This window comes from Caloenas nicobarica, chromosome 1 (assembly GCF_036013445.1).
Source record: "Caloenas nicobarica isolate bCalNic1 chromosome 1, bCalNic1.hap1, whole genome shotgun sequence".
Lineage (NCBI taxonomy): Eukaryota > Metazoa > Chordata > Aves > Columbiformes > Columbidae > Caloenas > Caloenas nicobarica.
Genome location: NC_088245.1, coordinates 33,880,490 through 33,901,382, shown reverse-complemented (window position 1 = coordinate 33,901,382; position 20,893 = coordinate 33,880,490). Strand labels below are relative to the sequence as shown.

Sequence of the window (20,893 nt, the reverse complement as noted above, 5' to 3'; positions counted from 1 at the left end):
TAGATGTGGTTTAATTTCAGTGCACCTTCATGTGTTAAATGTTAATTATTTTATTTTGGATGTCTTGAATTTTTTTTTTTTTGTAGCCCAGAAGACAGACCTGCTGGAATGAGTGCGTCAGAACTAATTTCTTGAGCACACTTCCGGCCAGTGGTAGCAATGAAGAATCCTTTTTTAGGTGCAGAAATGACGGGTTAGTATATGCTAGTGCTTACTATACACTGACGGATTACTGTACTGTAGATGCCATAGTTCCTTCTGCTTCTCTCTGTGTATAATGCCTTGAAATATGTTGAATATTGGCTGGTTTTATATTCATTGATGAAGAGTAGTTAAAGGATAAACACAAACATTTTAAAATTGTATCGCTAAGGGCATACCCCAATTTGTCATGTGTTCAGCATTAAAATATTTAAATGAGTGCTTTTAATCTCATTGATTTAATAGGAGTTGATGAGTTTTAGCTCATATTTAAACTTCCTCTTGAATTGAAGCCTTGGGTAGGAAAGGGTTAGTCCTGTTATTACAACAGCAGTTAGCAAAACAGTTAACGGTAAATATCCTGGTTTGTGTCAGAAACAATCTTTGTTGTTCTTGTTCCTTGTCTCCAAGAAGAATACTTTAAACATACATGAAGTAATTATGCTTAATGAGCCTAATACTTCAGAACAGGTGTAAAAAATATTTTTTGCTTGAGAAGATGGAAGAACAAGAACAGTCTAGACAAACGTTATTTGGTTAACATGGCCTCATTAAGAAATTATTGTCTGTATGTGATCAGCAGGCTGTAAATGAAGAAAACTTCTTGACATCCATGCACATAGTACTATTAATTTGTCAAGGATGCAAAGTTTCTCCATCTTTGAGCTCCCGAGAAGACACATCTTGTCTCCTGTTCCATTCTGTCTGCCTCATTTATTTACAACTTCCATTATGTTTACTATGACTACTTTTTCCCTCTAAACAATAATCATGCATAGTTTCATCATGACTGTTGAAAGTTCTAATACAGTTAAATTTAAAAAGTCATTGATGGAAGCGGTTATTGAAATACAAAATTGCCATAGTACAAAGTTACTTTTCGTGACTTTTCGAATGAAATTTGTATTTCAGTACAGAATTCACAGAAGTCAATGCAGCAGTCAGACAGAAGAGACAAGAACTAGAATTGTCCTGTTCATCTCTCCTTGCTCGAGTTGAAAGGTATGTGTTTTGTATTCATAGTGCAAAGGATCTTAATGTAATACTTCAAGTTTGGAATTTTGTTTATTCATATTGCTCTTTAGATAGAATATAATTTGATTATAAAAATAAATAGTGTTTGCATGTAACTTGTTTGATTTTTGCTTATTTGCTGCATGCTATTTTTACGTCAATAGATTCTGTATACCGATGCTTTTTTTGACACTCAAGAAAAGGATAGTAATTCTACTGACTTAATGCATCTTAATATGTCATTTTTTCATAGGAATGGAAGTTAAAATATATTTTCTATTTAGAAGCCAGTGTTCAATGTGCTTTTTAAATTATTTCTGTCATTAGAATTTAGATTATGATTGCTTTAACATCAGTCCCACTCTGATTTCCCTCCTCCCTCTCTCATCTCCCACTTCCATGGGTCAGTTCTAACACTTCTTTCTGTAATTGGTTATAAACAAATGTTAAGAGGAGCTCTATCAAATGAAACAAAGAATGTAAAATTTTTTTTTTTGTTAGAGAGCAGATGCATGTTAAAATATACTGTAAAGATGTTTTCAAGAATATAAAGCAGAAGCATAAAAATAATGGATTTAAAAATAACACAGTAAAAAATTGGTTCTGTCTGTGATCTTAATTTTACCATGTATAATATCTCTTTACTCCCTTTGGCATAAAACAAAGGCTTTCTCTCCAACTGTGGTGAGGTTGGAACTTTCATGGTTGCCTAATGTTTTGGTTTTGCGTAGTTTCCAAAACTTGCTACACGTGGCTGAAACAACTAACATCGTTGCTTTTACTTTTCCAGAATTCCTTCAATGTCTTATGGAGCTGAAGCTGAGACCTTTCTTCTCACTTCTACTGCAGTAGCAGGGGCAATTCTTCCATCAAATATCAGGCCTTTGGAAAACTTTGGTAAACTTTTTTTTTGTAAGTTTTATTTATAGCTTATGTGGAGTATTGTTAAAATAGGATTCTTGAAAATCAAAGCAGAGTGTATAATTACAGTTAACAGGGAAAAAAAAATCTGTTTTCATGCAATTTGCCACTATTTCAAAACCAACTGGTTTATGTCTGAAATTAGAATATAGAAGATGAACCAGCCACCCCAAAACTGGCATAATTGTTCTCCATTTGAAGATTAAAATAATAATTCCATTTCTAAATTTGACAGTTTCTTTCATGTTACAGCTTATTTTCGTATTGTTCAAGGGTAAACCTCATTTTGATACGTTATGAACAGCTTGACATATTTCAGTGATGTGTTGTGCAGTGTGAGGAACAAACTATTTCCTGACAGAGGAGTAGCCAGGCACCAGTGCAATGTATGGATCTCTTTCAGTAACCTACAGGCTCTACAGGGCAAAAGTGTTCAAGCTCCGGGATCTGGCAGGGATTTAGACAAAGACATGGAAGGAATTATCTCCTTCCAGTTGCTTTAGCAGCCTGTCTCTCCATACTCAGCAAGAATGTAGGGGGTTTTTTCCAACAGACTGCACAAGTTCAAAGAAGTGAAAACAAAGGAGTGCTGTTTTTTAAAGCTAGAGATAATACCTTCTTTCAACTGGGAGTTATACTGCTTTCACTTGACTAGTAGGCAAAGAGACAGGAGGGATTTCGGTCTCTTGACTGAGAAAAATGTGAGGAAGTGAATTTCTGGAAAGAGTTAGAGTGAGGTAGTAGGAGGAGCATGAAAAAGATGCTGTATTCATTCATATTCTACATTCTTGTTAAAGGCAATTATTTCACCTCCACATTACCACATTAAATTGATGAGTTGCTTCCCCAGGCCTCTGACGTTTGGCAGTGCATTTTACCTGATCCATAATAATTTCTGCTTCTAGTAGTAATGAGTATACATGCTAGCTCGTATCTCTTGACTTCCCTTCACCTTTCTTCTTACACAGTCAGGCTTCTTTGTTGGTATGCACCAGAAGCGTTAAAAAACCCACAGTTTTTCTCTCATCAGAAAGACGAATATTTAAATAAGCTCCAAATTATTTTTCAACGTTAGACTATTCAGAACATGTGAATAATTGCTGTTGATAACATCAGCAACAGATGTACAAATACTGATAATGTTGTAATCTCCTAACATAGAACATGGAACTAAATCCCCTATGCTAGCTTTTGGGAGAGGCAGGAGATTTTCAGTTTGAGTCTTGACAGCAAAAGGAAATTATTTTTTCAGATATTTTTGTTTTAAAATTTATCTTTAGTACAGAATTTTCTCATTTGTTATCTTCATTGAAACTTAGATACTTTTTATATAAGCGTTCCACTTCCTCTTAAAGGTGTGATTTTGACATGCGAAATTATCGATTTTTGTATGTTTCCAGATGTTCTTGTCACACCTGAACAAAAGCTCAAATTTTTAATGTAATATATTATGTATAGTGTGGACTAAGTGGAAGACAGTCATCAAGATTAAATCATAAAACAATGTAGCTGACACTAAAGTTTTCAGTCATCTTCATGTTTGACTTAAAAACTTCCTACTAAGAAGCAGCATGCAGGAAGTAAGAATTGTATTGGAAGTATTGAATTTCCTGGTGAAACCAGGGGATGTTGGATGTGAAGGTGGCCCTTGAGGATTTTGGTCACGTTCTCTTAAGTCGAGTGTTCCTTCCCCATTCAGTTTTCATACAGCAACTGAGAAAAAGACAGACATGCACAAAAAAAGGCAAGGACAAAAGCAAGGAGAAACCTCACCTGAATACTGTTAAAGACACATGGCAAATATGTATAAAGGAGACAGGAGCAAGGTCTTCTCTTACAAGAAGTGTGAGGGATGAAGGGAAAGGTAGAAGATGGAGGAAACAGAGAACACTGGGACTTTCTGCAAAGCTGGAGGACAGGAGAAAAAATAAAAATACTGAAAATGGATGCATACCAAAAAAAAGGCAAACTGGATCTTGTGATTCTTACTAAATTGTGCCTGAAAGACGGTTGCATAAACCGCTTTTCTTCTGTATTCTTACACACCCCACCCCATCTCTTGGTCATACCTAAAATGTACAGATTTTCATCAGAGTAGTAGTTGGCAGTTGCTTCGAGAGTTGTGCAGGGAGGGATTTAAATATCAGTGATGATCATGTAACTGCACTACCCGGATCTTCCCCTTGGCTGCTGCAGGTTTTTTTTAGGTTCTCTTACCCTTCTTAGTCTTTTTACTAATTTGACCTGAAAATGCATTAGTGAATCTACAAATGCCATTGTGATTTAGGCTGGCATTATGCAGTTCTTTTGCGTGATTAAAATGTTTTTAAATAAAGATTCGGTGAGCTGAAATGCCTTGTATTTGCTCCAAGTCCAAAGCTTGCGAAGCTTGTCTGTTAAAGTTTCACAAGTAGTAAGGAATGCTAAAAAGAGGCTTGTGTTTCACAAGTAGACTTGGAAAAAATATCTTGCCTTTTAATTCTGTCAGGATTCCCACATTTGTATTCTGAATTTTTATTATTGCAGAGTGATTTCCTCCCCATTGAAGAAAGTCGTCATAGATGTTATATGTCATTACAAAGTGTTAATATCTGACTTGTTTTCCTGGCTGTTGTAACAGGTTTGAAGACATAGTTAACCTGAGACAGCCCCATGTGGTTGAATCACTGCTGGTTAACCACTGTAAAGTCACTTTCTAAGAAAATTATGGGGGGGACTGTTACAGTAGATACTTCAAGTAGTGCCAGTCACCTAAAACTCCTTTGGAAGTTCTTCACCACACATGCTGTTTTCTTTTAAATGTATGGTACCTTCTATACAATTGATACTACTAGTTTTCATTATCCTAAGTGATAACTTGATCAGTGGACATCCAAAAACCAAAATTAGATATTTTTTGTGTGTGTGTTCAGGCAAATGATGACATGTTTATAAGGGAGCTCGGAGGAAGTCGTTAATTGTTGTGTGCTCTGCTTTAGCCTTTTGAAGGCTAGTGAGGTGATTGTGGAGTCACTGCTCTAAGGTTATCAGATAAAATTTACATTTAATAGACAATGATACGGGTTTGATTCTGCTAACAAACTAGAAAGTGTTTGAGGATTTTGCGCTGTTATGTACTTGTCTTATTCCTATCTTATTTCTATATAATTTGTTAAAGAATATATTGAACAAATATTTTAGTGCAGTAAAAGCATGGAAAATGTTATACTGAGAGTTAGAATCAAGATTTTGTGTTATGTGATAAATACATTGCAAAACCCATAGAAATTAACCTTGCTAAGGAAGTTTCTACTGTCTGTGTATGAAAATGAAGATGTAAAAAGAACCAATTTGAACACCAAATTTTTTATGCTTTCTGAAGTCTACACAAAGTATGAAACAAATTAATGGACATCCCAATAAATGAATTTAGTTTTGAAGTGAGTATTACATTCAAGTATATTTACTTAATTATCATTAAACTTTAATTCCCGAGCTGTTCATAGGTATCAAGAGTACATTCTGTTCCGTTTGCATTGAATATGACTCTTGGCTTCCCTACCAAGACTTCTGCCAAATTGTGGATTGCATGAAGTTAATATAGTATCAAAACAAGAACTCTCGTGCTGCTATGTGTGACTTACGGTCGTTCTTCCTACAGCTTTAGGGGGTTTTTATGCACCCAAGACCACCCCGAAACTTGCATTCCTTATGCAGGTGGTGAGGTGCTGCAGGCACCTCGGGAGCGTTGCTGCAGAGTTTGACTCTGCGGAGTGTGCAGGGTCTGTCTTATAAGTGGTGAATGAGTTTGCACTGCCTGAAATTCAATGTTGTAGAGATGTATGCTGTCCTTGCTGCTTCTGATCGCCTCTTCCATGTCATCATCCACTGACAGCATTTAAAAATTATTTTCTGTAGTATTGAGGCTTCATTGCCAACAAGCCTGCATTTTAGAATGACAGGAACACACTAAGTATTGTGTGGTTAATTTGCTACTTCTCTAACAGTGTCTCTAAGTGCTGACTGTCTTTAAACAGCAATATCGATAACGGTTTCATTGTGGATACCATTACTGTCCATATAGCTATGCCAACATCGCTTCTAAAATATGTGTTTAGATGTCGCTTTGTTAACTTGATTCCAGTTTTTAAAGTCTGCACTGAAAAAAAAAAAATCTACTTAAGCCGTGGCACCATTTCATAGCGAATGTTGCACTGTATTATTTGAGGATATCTGTTAAGCCAGGCAAGGTCATTTTGTATTCTTAACTGTGTTTGGATAAATGGTCATTATCAAACTTTAATGCATTCTGCTTTTATTAGAATCTTTAGGCAAAGGATATGCTGTTGCATGTACCCAAGAAGGAGAAGAGAAAAAGCAAGCTTCTGGTTCATCTGGCACTAGAGGAACTAGAAGGAAATCAGTTAATACTACTCCTAGAAGAAGGTCTGCACGAAACAGCAAAAATGAGACTCTGGGTCAGTCTCGGTGCTCACCTCGGTCAGGCAGTTCTGCGTGCGGTACCCCTGATGGGAATGACCCGTCTCTGAATAAATCTCCTTCGGAATCAGAGAAAGCTCCTCCAAAACGAAAGTCTAAAAGAATAGTAAAACAGCAAGCACCTGTGGTTAAAAAGAAACTGAGGAGTTCTGCACGTTCTGAAAAATCACTCAGTGATTCAGTGGAAGATGATGATGTTGAGTCTGAAGCAGTTCTGACAGTAAATAAAGACCAGCAGTCAGATAGTGAAAGCGATAATGCAAGCCTTCCGCAGAAAAATAATGCAGAAACAGAATCTGCCAATGGATTGGAAGGCTGTAGTGAACATGCAGAAATTGAGGGAACTACAGGAGAGTGTGACAAAGACGACGATACTTCAGGCAATGCGGATCCAAGTTCTTCTGTCCAAGAACCTCCAATACTAACTTTAGCAGGTGAAAGTCAGGAAATTGAAGTAAAAGATGTTACTGAAAAAAAAGATGATCTTGAGAATCAGGACATCTGTGAAAATACTCTTGAACAAATGGAAACAGTAGCTGGTCCCAGAGATGAAGTATGTGACCATGCAGCTTCTGCAAAAGTAGATCAAACATTGTGTAGTCCTCAAAATGAATTAATGGAGAATGTAGAACCTTTGACAGGAATAGATCAACCTGTGGCTAGTCCAGAAAATGAATTGTTGGAATATCAAGAACCTTTGGGAAAAGATCAGCCATTAGAAAGCCCCAGAAGCAAATTGCCTGAGCATATAGAAGCCATAGAAATAGTTGATTCTGAGGCTGAAGAAAAAACAGTAGTAGACTGTGCAAGTACAAATATTCAAAACTTTAGTGCTGTTCAAGAGAAAGAACCAGATACATTGATACACAATATTTCTGTGGACAGTACATCAGAACAGTCCTTAAAAGAGAACACCGTGCCAGAAGGTGAAGCGGGTGGAAATTCAGAGTCACCCCAGGTAAATGCTGAACATAAGCATTTTGGTGAAGATAACAATGAAATGATACCAATGGATTGTGACTCATTTTGCAGTGACCAGAATGAAGCACAGATGGAGCAGTTACCACCAGTTGAAAGTACAGAGCAAGGAGAAGCGAACTCTGTACAGTGTGATGCAGGAAACGATACATCAGTTTCAGGGCTTTCTGATGAAAAAGATGAAACTATTCCTCAAGAAGCAGAGTGCAAATCAGAACTCAAAGATAAAAAGGCTCGAACTAGAAGGTCTAGGTTTCACTCTCCATCAACAACTTGGTCTCCTTCTAGGAGAGAGGACAGGAAATCTCAGTCACCATCCCCTAAAAGAGACGTGACCAGAGACAGGAGCTCACGATCACCCAAGAAGGAAACTGCGAGGGAGGGAAGGAGATCTTTATCTCGTTCTCCAAAGAGAGAGACACCCAAAGATGAAAAAAAAGCACCATCTCGATCTCCCAAAAGGGAAACTGTCAGGCAAAGCAGGAGATCGTCTTCTCGGTCAAGAACTAAGGATTCGTCTCCAGGGCAAAAATCTAGATCTCGAAGCAGTGATAGAGATAGTCAAAGAAGAGATCGTGACCGAGAAAGAAGAAATAGGAGGTGGTCTAGGTCACGGTCACGATCTAGGTCAAGATCACGATCTAGAACAAGAAATAGAGGTTCTTCATTCTCTAGAAATGAAAGGGACGGTCATTCACCTCGATGGAAAGAGAGATGGGCAAATGACAGCTGGAGGAGTCCCAGAGGAAATGATCGATACAGAAGAAGTGAGCAAGAGAAACAGAACGAGTGTCTTAAAAAAGAGAAGGACAATACAGGAAAAAATGATGATCAGTGTTCTGCAGACAAGGGGAGAAATGACTGTCCAGACTGGGTAATGGAAAGGATTAACTCAGTGCCTGATGTCAGGAACAGAGAGAGAGAGAAACCACACTGGGAAGACGGCAGGCATGATAACTCAGGACACTCTTGGAATAAAAGCTTTGGTTCAGGTTGGATTCCGAATCGAGGGAGAGGTCAGCGTGGCCGAGGTGGGCGTGGAAGAGGTGGTTTCATGTATGGAGACCAGAGTGAAAATCAGTGGCAAAATAGAAAACCGCTCTCAGGGAACTCAGATGGTTCTGGGAATGAAACTGCAAGGTTCCCAGAACATCAGCCATACAAGCGTAAGAATGAGCAAGATTATTCTTTCGATACACCTGCTGACAGATCTGGGTGGACATCTGCGTCCAGCTGGGCTGTGAGAAAGACTTTACCTGCCGATGTGCAGAATTATTATTCAAGAAGAGGACGCAATTCATCAAGCCCACAGTCCGGATGGGGAATGAGACAAGAAGAGGAGACACCTGAACAAGGTATTCGTAGTTTCAAAACATAAAAGCTTAGTCCCAGCTGCAGCTGCTGAGTAAAATCCCAGTCACACTGACCTATCTTGAATTGATTGGTTCTTCAGAATAATCCAGGATGAATCTATAGGTTTTTTGCAATATGGAGGTTTGTAGGTGTGGGGTTTGAGGATTTCTTGTGTTTTGATGGCATTTAGATGGCTTTTTGGTTTTGCTTAAAGTTAGACACAATTTAAGGACTCTGCATCTAAGAGTGCTACTTAAGTAAATCGATTTGGTTGAAGATAAAGTCTGTCCTCTTCATGGTTACTTTTAGCATAGTTTTAAAAGGGTATTTTTTTTTTTTCCAAGGAGATTTGCATTTGTCTGTGCAGACCTACACAATAGGCTCTATAGACACAAATCCTTATGTTGGCGTTTATCCTGCTTCTGAATAAGCATTTTGCACTTTATATGCTTAAAAAAAATCTAGGGACATTTATAAATGCAAAAATGGTACTTTAACTGTACTTCAGCATTAAAATTCCTCTAAAGCCTCAATACAAGTCTAATATTTTTCAGTATTTTATATCTAAAAGGTAACTGCCCTGACAGAAATAAAATTTTTGGTAGAAAGTGAGTTAACTGTGGATGAGATTGATTCTGAATAGCTGAGAAGTCACCCACAGATTATTAATGCTCTGAAGTAAAGGATAGATGTGAATTGTATATAAAGACTGTAAAATCCAGTTCTGAAGGCAACCACGCTTGCCTATCGTCTCCTTCGTTTGTCTTTCATTTTTGTCCGTTTTCATCCTTCATGCCAGCAGTTTTCTCCCTCTTTTCAGAGCCAACTGCATCAGTGGCTTCTTAGTTCTGAGGCAACTTTGTCAACCTTCAGTCTACTGCAGGCAAAATTTATCAAACCTTTAATAAAAGCATTGTGTTATTTGCAGACTTCATTTCACATAGTTCAGAAACAGTCACACTGTTACACTAATTTTTGGAATGCGAATTCAGCTAGAATAGTACTGTGATTTGTCAAAGCTGGATAAAACAGGTTAGGTTGTTATCATGACGTGGTCCTGGGCAACCTGGTTTTGCTGACCCTGCTTGAGCAGTGGAGGTTGGATTGGATGTTCTCCATCGGTCCCTTCCAAACTCGGTGGTTCTGTGATCCCCTGATCTTTAAAAAAGGTGATTTGGGGTGAAACATAAGGGTTTAAGGTCCCAACCTCTGTGAATAGGTGACGGTTCTCAAGGAAGGGATTCTAAGGGAAGGACTTCTGATTAGAACACATCAACTGTTTCTCAGAGATAATTTCTTGATTTTTTTTTTAATAATTTTTTAATTTTTTTGAAGGCTTGTTGCTTGTATCTAGACTTTCATTTTTTTAGTTCTGTTGAGGATAGAGCGAGATAATATTTTTTTTAAGAAGTACCACCCCAAGAGGTTATTTTTACTTCTAGGCCTTACCTCTTGTACTATTACAGGGCTTTTGAACAATTCTTTTGGAATATGAACATCTGAATTGAAATTGTTTGAGGATGATTTATAATTCAATGAGAAAAACCATCAGAGTATTTCTGTAGCTACCAGAAGTGGTTACAGTGAGCGTGTGAATCGGGCAGAGGGGAGCAGAGCATCGTGTATGTGATAACATATGGGTAAATTTTTGCAATTGCAGAAGCTGGATAAGTTCTGTTGTCTTCCTGCTCTTTGAGGGAGAATTATTGTTTCATTGTGATGAAAGAACTTATTAACTGTGCTATGGGAACAAGAAGAGGAAACAAATTCAGAATGCAGGCATCCATAGTAACTCGAACTTAAACTCAGAAGCATTTGTCTCTGTGTCTGGTGATGAGTGCTGTGTAATAATGTAATGCACTATCTTTAAAATATTCAGATTATAGAAAGCTTTCTGATACTCCATACTTCATGAAGAGTCTTTAAAGCAGAAGTGAAGCCAGGCACCTGAAGTACAGATTTTCTACTTCATATGCTATCTCTTTTTTTCTTTTGATAGATGCAAACTCCAAAGACCAGGGCAACCAGCAAAGCGATGGCTCTCAGCTACCAGTAAATTCGATGCAACAACAAATGAATGTAATGCCACAAGTGAATGTACAGCACCAGCCCATGAGTATCTTCCCGTATCCAGTGGGTGTCCATCCTCCCATGATGAACATGCAACGCAATCCTTTCAGCATCCCCCCTCCCATGCCCATGCATCTCCCTACTGGAGTGCCTCTCATACAGGTAGCTGCTCCCACCAATTTGTCTCAGGGATTACCTCCGCCTCCACCTCCACCCCCACCATCTCAACAAGTCAACTACATTGCTTCACAGCAAGACGGAAAACAATTGCAGGTATGCTCTGTCAGAAGCCGTGGCACGGGCAGGAGTGACATAATGTCAATTAAGGGTTTCTTACATCTAATAGCATAGTCTTGATAAATTTATACTTGCAGTTTCTTTCTCTCTTGCCTGTCATCTTCCACCCCACACCAAATTTAGAGTGGAAATATCCATCAGGACATGGGTTGGTTTGGGGCTATAGCTTTTAAGTAATAATATACAACACCATAACTGGATTTTTGTGGTAACGAGGTGACCTAGTGGGTAATGGAACACTGAACAATTTCATCAGTGTTGTCCATCACCTTTTTCTTAGGAGTGCCCCATTTCCAAAACTTAAGTTTTCCCCTTCAAAACTTGATTTTTAAGCTTTAGGAAATGCTCGTGTCCCCCTCCAGCAGGGTGTAGGAAGTGACCTGAACCTCTTCGTTGCAATTCTCATCCTATGGGGTGTATCAGCAGAAGAAAACTACCAAGTACCTCATGGCACCCATTTGTTCCACATTTCCATTCTCCAGCTGTCACTATCTCGGCGGCTTCCCCCTCCACACACATTTTTTATTCTGTTTAATCTTTTGAGCCTTTTTGTTAATAATTTCCGAGCTTTATTTAGTATGATTTACTTCCTCCTTCTTGCTTGAATCTCTTGGTTTTGCATGCCCTGTTTGAGACCTAACTCCCACTTAATTTCTCCAGTTTCAAAAAGACTCTGATGCACTTGCAGCAGGTGAGACCATCTTTTTGTGCCTTTCAGGATACCTTAAAACCTCTTTTGTGTATGTGAGCTCCTCCTGTTTCTATTAAGAGCTTTTATATCAGGGAAAGGAACATGAACAACTTGTGCACACCTTCCGTAATAATAGGCAGTGTGGAAAACAGCTACTGAACCAAAGCACGTAGTATTGCTGCTCTTTCCGTAGCTGCTGAGGCTTCTAGAAAGGCACATTGTCATACTGAAGGATAATGTATTGACTACTGGTAATTTTTAAAACAGGGTATCCCAAATGCTGCTCATGTAAGTAATAACATGGGTGCTCCAGCCTTGCCGGCTCCAACAGCAGTCCTGGGAAACGTGGGAACAGTTCAGGGACCAAGCGCGGGTAACGCAACATCCTCAAGTCACATCAAAAGCTCTAACGCAGCTGTAAAATTGGGAGAAAACAAAGCAAATGTAACAGTGGAAGCCAGCGCAGATAGCTCCAAGAAGGACCAGGCAAGTTCAAAGTTGAGAGTGCGTGTGGTGTGTGTGTGTGTGTAAAAAATATAAATATATATAATATATAAAATAAACATGTTGATATACTAAAAACCAGCAAACTCTGACAATACCCTTTCTCTGTAATATACTGAATACCGTCATGTATGTGATATTTTCATGGCAGCTGTAGGACAGACACTAGCAAGTCAACTCTTTGATGTAATTTTCTTTAAAGCAGCACTGTTATGGATATTACTGTAATTGCTGTGGAGCAACATTCTGTTCTTAGTAAAGCACGGGCAGCTCGTATGAGAGCTGAAATGTGAGGGGAGCACAGTTTTCTAGTCTTCTATAGTAACTTCTGTCTCTGGAGTTTTAATTTGTGATTGATAAAGATACATATGCAGGCACTGAAAAATAATACTACTTTTTTTTTAATTAGAAATTGCTTATTCAAGAAAAAGCAGCACAAGAGGTCAAACTAGCTATTAAGCCTTTCTACCAAAATAAAGACATCACTAAAGAAGAATATAAGGAAATTGTGCGGAAAGCTGTAGATAAAGTAAGTTGGCCTGTTAATCTGAAACGCGTTCGTTTCGGTTGAGGTGGGGTTTGGGGTGGATTTCTTAATCTTGTGGGAACAACCTGGGAGGGGGAGCAGGAAAAGCAAAAATACCTTTGGTCTTTCTCCATCCACAAGAGCTTTCTCAGCTCCTCAGAACATAACTCGCTTCTTGTTTGCAAGAGTTGAATGGTAATTGGGAAGTATTAGGGAAGCAATTGGGAAAGTACTGGGGGATTTCCAAGTTATTCTCCCTGAGATGGAGAAACTTGGGGTGTCAGGAAGACAAATGATGTGAAACAGTGGTAAATTAACAGGAATCTTTCAAAAGTGTTTTTTTTTTTCTTTAAAACTGTTGTAGGTTTGTCATAGCAAGAGCGGAGAAGTTAATTCTGCAAAAGTGGCAAATCTAGTGAAAGCGTATGTAGACAAATATAAACATTCACGGAAGAAAAATCCTGAAGAGGCAGTCTCCTCTGAAAGGAAATAGAACATGTTTTCAGTTTTTAATTTTATTCTATCCGCGAAGTGCAATTTCAACATGAACCGTTAATTGAAAATTGTACATGGCAGTGATTTGAATCTGCTTTTGATAAAATTATTTTTCAATGTAGTATATAATGTTTTGTTCTGAAGAAATATAGATCTACAGGGCCACTTCTTTATTCCTTTTTACAAAGAGATGTCTAAAAAGAAAAATGAAGGTGTAAAGAAGAATCATTAGGGATGTACGATTGTGTGGATACTTAGATGTACAGCATTTTGACTTTAATAACAGTGCGTTAAATTAGAAACTTCTGTCTGAGTACATTGGGTTTGGAAGAGGTATGTACAGTACATGTAATCGGTCAGATTAATTTTTTTCTTTTGATTTCTCCCTAATTATAGCAAAGATAAAATAATGTATTGCCTTGACAAATATTTCTAGTGTTAACTGGACAGGCTGAATGCAGGGGTCACAATGTGTATATAAAAAAGCACATGGAGTTGTCTGAACAGAAGAACTGTTTAGATTTTTAAAAAGAAAAATCATAAACAGTAAAAGGCAGTGCCCGAAGCCATGGACGCTGCACATCTGTTGTAACACCAAATAAAAATTATGCTGCTTGGTTTTGTTTGTGACGTTTTTCAATTTGTTCCAAGATAGTGGGATGAACTTGAATAATTTTGATGTGCTGAAAGCCCTCAGTGACCACACACTGACAGCCTCCTGCCCCCAGCTCATAGGGAATTAGCGCTGGACCTGGGTGTTCGGGAACAGAAGCCAGTTTCTTCTTCTAGTAAGAACGAAGAAGCTGGAATTTGTTACTGGGCTCCCAGTTGGTCAGAGAGCACCAGTTGTGCCAAGCTTAGCTGCATAGTTCTTTTCTTTGTTAACTGCTTCTGAAGTCACATGCAACAGCTTTTCTACTTCCCTGAGCACTTTTATGTAGGGAGGCGAGTAGAGGCATCAGGAGCATTTTAAAAGCGGGTGTGGGCTCATCAGATGTGCTGGGGGAATGCTCACAGCTGAGGTAAAATGGTTTTACTGAGGCAGGAGCAGGGAGAGTTGCTGAAACACTTGTCAGAACTACGTACTGCTTATGGGAAGAACAGCTTGGGCTCCTTTTGGATTTGAGTGGAGAAGGAGCCTTACTCTGAGATAGAAATACTTGTTCCCTTACTCACAGTGCGATGGAAATCTCAGCTCTCCCCTCCAGCCCTGTGCTGCAGTAACAGCCTTTGCTGTTCACTCTCCTGGCTTCTGCTCCAGCCCAAGGGCTCCTGGACCAAAAGCACCAACAGACCGTTTGGAGAGAAAGTATCAATCCAGTTTTCTGCGAAACTATCTCTTCATAGCCAGTAGTTCCCAAAGTAACTTTTAGTGGCAGAATTGCGGAAGCCTGAGGGTGAAACAAGGGATATACACTCTGAGACACATACATGATTATATGAAGAGATATGTATGTGTAAAAAAAAAAAAAAAAAAAAAAAAAAAAGGGCTTGTTACAACAGTTGATCACTTGATTTTAGTTATAACTTTCTACAGACTTAATGAAGCATTTGACTGTCTATATTTATTTTTGTGTGCCTAAATAAAAATACTATGTACATTAGAAACAGATATATTACATTTTCTACAGTCAAGCCAGGTCTTAGATTTTTCAAAATACTCAGTTTTACACTGTGGTAGCAATTTGTATGATCTCTTGAATTATTTTAAGCTAAAATTGGTTAGCACTTTTTGAAAAAAAGTTGTAGCAAATTGCTATGTCTATCCTGGTTTATCACGCCATGCGTACTTACTTATTACATTTTCCTTCTCTGAATTTTTGGATTTCAATGACTCTTTGTACCTTTTTACTCTATACTGCTGGGCCTTGTATTAAGCTCCTTTCAGGAGCCAGGTAAATGTTTTGTGGGGTTTTTTTTCTCTTTTTAGAGGAGAGGTGGAAATGGGTGGGAAGGAGCAATGGAGGTTTTAAATGGGGAGTTGGGGACGGGTCCGTGATTTCTTGTTTTGCAGCTCGCGGCTGGAAGATGAGCTGCCACTTGCTGCCGGGTTGTTTGGGCAGCGACTGAATGATGCTCCACTGTATTTTGAAACATAATGGAGAATGTCAGAGCAGCGTGTGATCAGTAACTTTATTTTTTACAATGAAATACTTCAGAACTTACCATAAAATATGCAGTTTGTTACAATTTCTATGTTGAATTAAAAAAAAGCGTTGCCTTAATACGTAGACTCTCCTGTTTTTCCTGGGAAGCAGCAAGGTCTCTCTTGGTGCGACTGCCCAAGAAGGCAGGTGCTTTAGCCTTCTAGTCATGTTTTCGTTAAAATAGTATGAAAGCTGTATTTCTATTTATTGAAACTCCTCGTACTGAAAAATCTCAACATGCACTAGCACCCGAAAGCAAAGCAATGGGGACGCTGAAGCCCCCTTGGTGCCTCAAGGGCATCAGTAATTCATTCCAGCCCCCTTGCCTTGAGGAAAACGAGCATGAAACTGTTTGCCTTCTGTGAACTTACTTATGCAAATCACAAGGGTTCTCCTTGCCCTCGCTCCTGTCTCACTGTGCGTGCTGCTTGAATGTCTCATCCTAAAGATGTATCTTAGGAGCACAGTGGCTGTCCAAAGTCCACAATACAGTGTTTGTAGCATAAGGCTGGAGTGCTGTCTACTGAAAAGATACTCTAAGAACTAGTTTTGTGTAGTGCTAAACAGTTTCTAATAAATTCTTTTTGCTAAGCTGGCAGTGGTCTGTGTTTGGTGTTAAATGATTCTGGCTCAAGTGGTTTAATTCAGAAAGCAATGTAATTACTATTGCTTCTCTACATATGCATATTTAATCTCGTTCCCCCTCTTTCACATCTGCTTTGTTTGCAGTTAGTCTGTCCTCCCCCTCCCTTGGCTGTCTGCAGATGCTCCAAGCAGGAAAAAACCACAATGCATGTGGCAAAATGTCCCTTGACTGCAAGTACAAAATGTGGGGCTGGGTGGGTGTTGTCATCTGCTGCGTGGACCAAACCAGGGCAGGGCCCCATCCTACATATGAGAAGCACTGATCAAAACAGTGGCCTTCACTGGAAGAGCCTGTTGGGCATTCAGCGCGTGATCGCTGCCCTGGGAGTTGTGCTGCCTGGCTGCTCTGTGCCATTCAGAGCAGATCTGTTAGAGCTGGGTTGGTTTGGCTGGATGAGAACATCGAGGGTGGGAAAGGATGGTCTTGTTCTGACACTGCTCAGCTGCTGTCTTGGTTCTGCCTTTCCTAAAGGTGTCTGAACAGGCAGGCACATGGTCTTGGGAAAGAGGACACCAGTTTGGGGAGCAAGAGTGGAAATTAAAGTGAAGACTGAAGGGCCTTGGCAAGGACAATGTTCACCGGGGAGAGGGAGGCTCAGAGGTGTCAGGTCCTTGAGGCCAAGTCTTCAATGCCCTCAGAAGCCTGTCCTGCAACCGGGATCATCTCGTGAAGCCGGAAGCGTTGTGTCAGTCACAAGGAGGATGACGTTACCTCAAGTAGATGGAGATACGGTTCAGATCACTGCACCAGAGGCTGAGGGAAGACATGCTGAAAAAAACCCACATCATTTCCAGTAAAAGATAGTCTTGGAAAGTAATTTAATCCGACTACCAGTTTAGTGCCAGCTGCCTGCTTGGGGACAATGACCTTTTCAAACATCCCAAGAGCAAAAAATCGCCACGCGTTTTTGCAAAGGGCTTTTCAATATATCAGGGTGACTTAAACTATGTCTGCCACTCCCTCCTTGGCCATCCTGTAAAAATCTTGAGCTGTGTCCTGCGAATGCCTGCAGGCGAGGAGCTTCATGCATTTGAAATCAAAGGACTTGTGTGTCAGCAGAAACGTCTGCCTGGTCGTCTCAAAGGGCGATTGCTGCACCAAACAAACTGGTGGGAGGAAGGATCCCTCGTTTGGGGTCAGTGTTGCCACCACCAGGACAGAAACAGTTATGAGCACAAGCAGGCCCAGAACATGCAAAGGGGCTCGCTTGTCAGGGTTTGGTCATTTTTTTGCTGAGCAAGTGCCGGTGGAGTCTGGTTCATGCAGCTAAAGCCTTTCTGGATCCCACCTCTGCAAGCAGTGTCTTGAAATCCTTAGTTTAGCTGTAGAGATCACTCTGCTACTGCCAGCAAAAGGGTTTGGCTTTTCCTCAGAAGCCACATCTCGGGCCTTGTAACACATCGGTGTCTAAAACAAGGATGTCAATGCCGAAGATGAACTTACACCTTTTGAATCACAGCGATGCAACTGCTCTGGATACACACTATAAAGTATTGCAATATTCACATAATAGTTTGTGAAGAAGTACAGACAAGAGTAAGGACACTAAAGCAGATGACTGAAACTGGGAATTTAAAAGTACTGCTTAGATGCAGCAGCTTTCAAAATAATGAATGCAGCATCTATGAAGATTTTTTTTTTTAATCACTAACCTGGAGATTATAAAAAAAAAAAGCACAATTAACTACTTACATGAAAGGAGATGAATCTGTGAGATAGTCACAGGCTGGGATATTGAACTTGGCTTAAGCTGGACTTACTTTTCCAGTATTACTCACAACTCCCAGGGACTTCTGCACCAACAGTAAGCATTCAACCTCCTCCTCTTTTTCATAGACTGTTCATGCAATAAATACAGGGGATTACAGCAGTGCAGTAGATGTTCATTACCCACAGTAAACAATCAAACCCAGAGTGGAATCCAACACAGAGAAAAATTGCTGCAGGAGCCAAACCCAAGGAATTTTGGCAGCAGGTTGTCATATAATTAGTCCTAGAGTGTTGCAGAAATTAAACCACCAACCACTGAATTTTTTATGACAGGCATCAATCAAAAAAAGCCAGGGATTCCTAGATTCCTTGATGCGATAGCAAGTGGGATTAAAGCAACTAACTCTTGTAAGTCAGAATTTACCTATAAATTCCAGACCCTTTTACAGAAATTCACGGCTCTTTGGGACCAGGAAGGCAGTTACACGTGGCAGGTAGAGCCTCTCTAACAGCAGACAGGAACTTTTCCACCTTTTTTCCCTCTCCACGTGTTACAGAGGGACATTCAGTGTGCAGGTATTTGCAGGGCAGATGTTTATCAGGAGCACTAATGGCCAAAGCACGGCCAAGTGCTTGCTCTGCCCATCCAAAGATGGACTTCATGGCCTCGTGTCAAGCCCGAAGCTCCAGCCTGGTGTCGCAGGGCACTTCCTAGCGGGGAATTCAACGAGTATTTAATTTTCAACAATTCTAATAAATATGCAGCAATACTTGGGTGTGGGGTGAAATACAAAACACAGATGACCACGTAGCATAGGCACCTTGTGTTACATGGGTTGTGGCAAATGGATTAAATTTTTTGAGGCACTGTGGGTTTTACTGCAGGGTTAGCCATAGGTTGGTTGGCCAAGAATTCACAGAGGCTTGTGACAGAAGAGAGGTTTGAAGCTGGGACCCTTCTAAAACTTACTGACCCCCAGTGACACAGGCAGGACAGTCCAGAGCAGCTGTCCCGGAGCAGTGACAGAGCTCTTGGGTGGTGAAGATTGTGTCTCATCGGAGCAACACAGGGACAGGCACCCAGAACAGCACCCACCCCATTTCTTCATTAGCCCGATGACATCTAACGGAATGACATAATCATATTAACTTCTGTAATGGCGCAGACTCCAACCTTCCCGGCAGCCTGGGCAGCGAGGGGCCCAGCGAGGCCAGCACCACAACTGGGATGAGGGTACAGCCTCCCATCCCGGAGGACGTGTTTTGCCCTTTATGATTCACCGCATAACTCCAACCTCAACTACATAAACACAGAGAGCCCGGCCCAAAGATAAGGAGCAAGCAGATATTTGGAGATCAGAAAAAATTACTCTTAGCCAGGACAGCACGTTATGTGTGGACGCGTGGATTTAAAACCCCCGAGCAACAAAACCAGCAAACCCTCTCAGGACGCAGCTGGTGGCAAATCCCCCTAAGAGGTATTCAAACCTGCCTTAAAGCAGCTGCCCAAAAGCCGCCCAACATAAGAGCAGAAACCCTACTATGATTCTTCTTTATGACCTTTTTCTTACCCTAATATTGCATTTATTTTCACCGAAGGTAAAAAGCAATCAGCATTTTTAAGGGTATTGGCTCAGATTACTCTGTATTTTGCAGACAGGGAGAAGCCGAGGCACAAATGGCAACGATGATGCGAGAAACGGCAAGTTGTGAAATAACCACGTGAAAAACAGCAGGCTATTGGTTTTGAGGCCAGAGTAATTTAAGAACACATTGCCATCTTGCCAGAAACACCACTAACAGGTGACAACACGACTCATAAAAACCAACTTTGAATTCTCCACCACTTGAAAATGATTCACAAACTCAAACCGCTCCACGGGAAACCCCCCCTCAACCAACGCCAAAAAAGAGGTTACGGGTATCCCTGGCTGTTGCGCATCATCGCATCACGCCGAACTGCTGATTTACGTCCCCACAGGTCAGGGCAGTGCCGGGATCTCCACGCTGCAGCAGATGAGGCCGTTGCACCTGCAAACCGCACACGCCTTTGGCGGGGATGAGCGCTGAACTCAAACCTCGCTACGTGCTCCTGTGCTGCTCCTTCTGGGCTGCCCCCTGTTAGAGCTGGAAAGTGAAATTAAAAAGCAGGCAAGGAAAATGAAACATTTTTAGTAGTAATAAATAAATTTGAATCCAGGATGCACTTTGGCCCAAACTGTAGGTAGACAGGCAGTAATTAACATCGATGGCTGCGCACTCCAGAGACACCGAGCGCGGTATCACCAAGCAAAGCCTGGGAAAAGAGGCAATTTAAAGGTGGAAACCTGTAATGCTTTTTCTCCTTCCGGGCAAGGCTGTTGCTGTAGTTTTCAGTGGAGGTTACACCACACACCAAAGTGTCTGCTACTGTGCTGGTAACTCAAAAACCTGCAGAGAACGCAGACTGAGGAGTAACATCTACTTTGGCAAGAGGAGCTTTCAGCATCCTTACTATACCGAGAAACACTTCAGGAGAACTTTAACTGTACATACAGGAGATTTCTCCAAGTAAAAAAATATACGTAACCTGGGATTAGTATAACATAGTTCTGTTATGGGTTTGGTTTTTGTTTTGCTTGGTTTTTTTTCCCCAGGAAGTTTGTACTTTTCTTCCAGCAGACGCTGTGGAGCCAAGCCAAAACTGGAACTCTGACTGTGCTTCCGAGCCGATATTCAGTGGAGACCACGGGACTTTTTCCATCAGTTGTAAAGAGCAGTGGCGTCACTGCAGTAACTTCCAACGAGGAAAATACATATAATAGAAATTATGCATTATCCTGCTGCAAAAATACCTATAACGGCAGTATGCCGTGTATCCC

The 20,893-nt window shown here is 40.4% G+C and overlaps 1 protein-coding gene across 2 annotated transcripts in view; it reads left to right on the top strand.

Moving 5' to 3' along the window:
* SCAF11 (SR-related CTD associated factor 11) overlaps window positions 1-14,152 on the top strand; it is a 44,836-nt gene extending 30,684 nt beyond the window's left edge. For both annotated transcript variants that reach the window (XM_065649245.1, XM_065649253.1), the window contains exons 8-15: window positions 87-193; window positions 1,114-1,203; window positions 2,006-2,112; window positions 6,438-8,948; window positions 10,946-11,289; window positions 12,272-12,490; window positions 12,918-13,037; window positions 13,399-14,152. In XM_065649245.1, coding sequence (XP_065505317.1) covers window positions 87-193; window positions 1,114-1,203; window positions 2,006-2,112; window positions 6,438-8,948; window positions 10,946-11,289; window positions 12,272-12,490; window positions 12,918-13,037; window positions 13,399-13,527 — 3,627 coding nt within the window. In that variant the 3' untranslated portion in view covers window positions 13,528-14,152. The remainder of the gene's footprint in view (window positions 1-86; window positions 194-1,113; window positions 1,204-2,005; window positions 2,113-6,437; window positions 8,949-10,945; window positions 11,290-12,271; window positions 12,491-12,917; window positions 13,038-13,398) is intronic.
* Window positions 14,153-20,893: the final 6,741 nt, after the last annotated feature.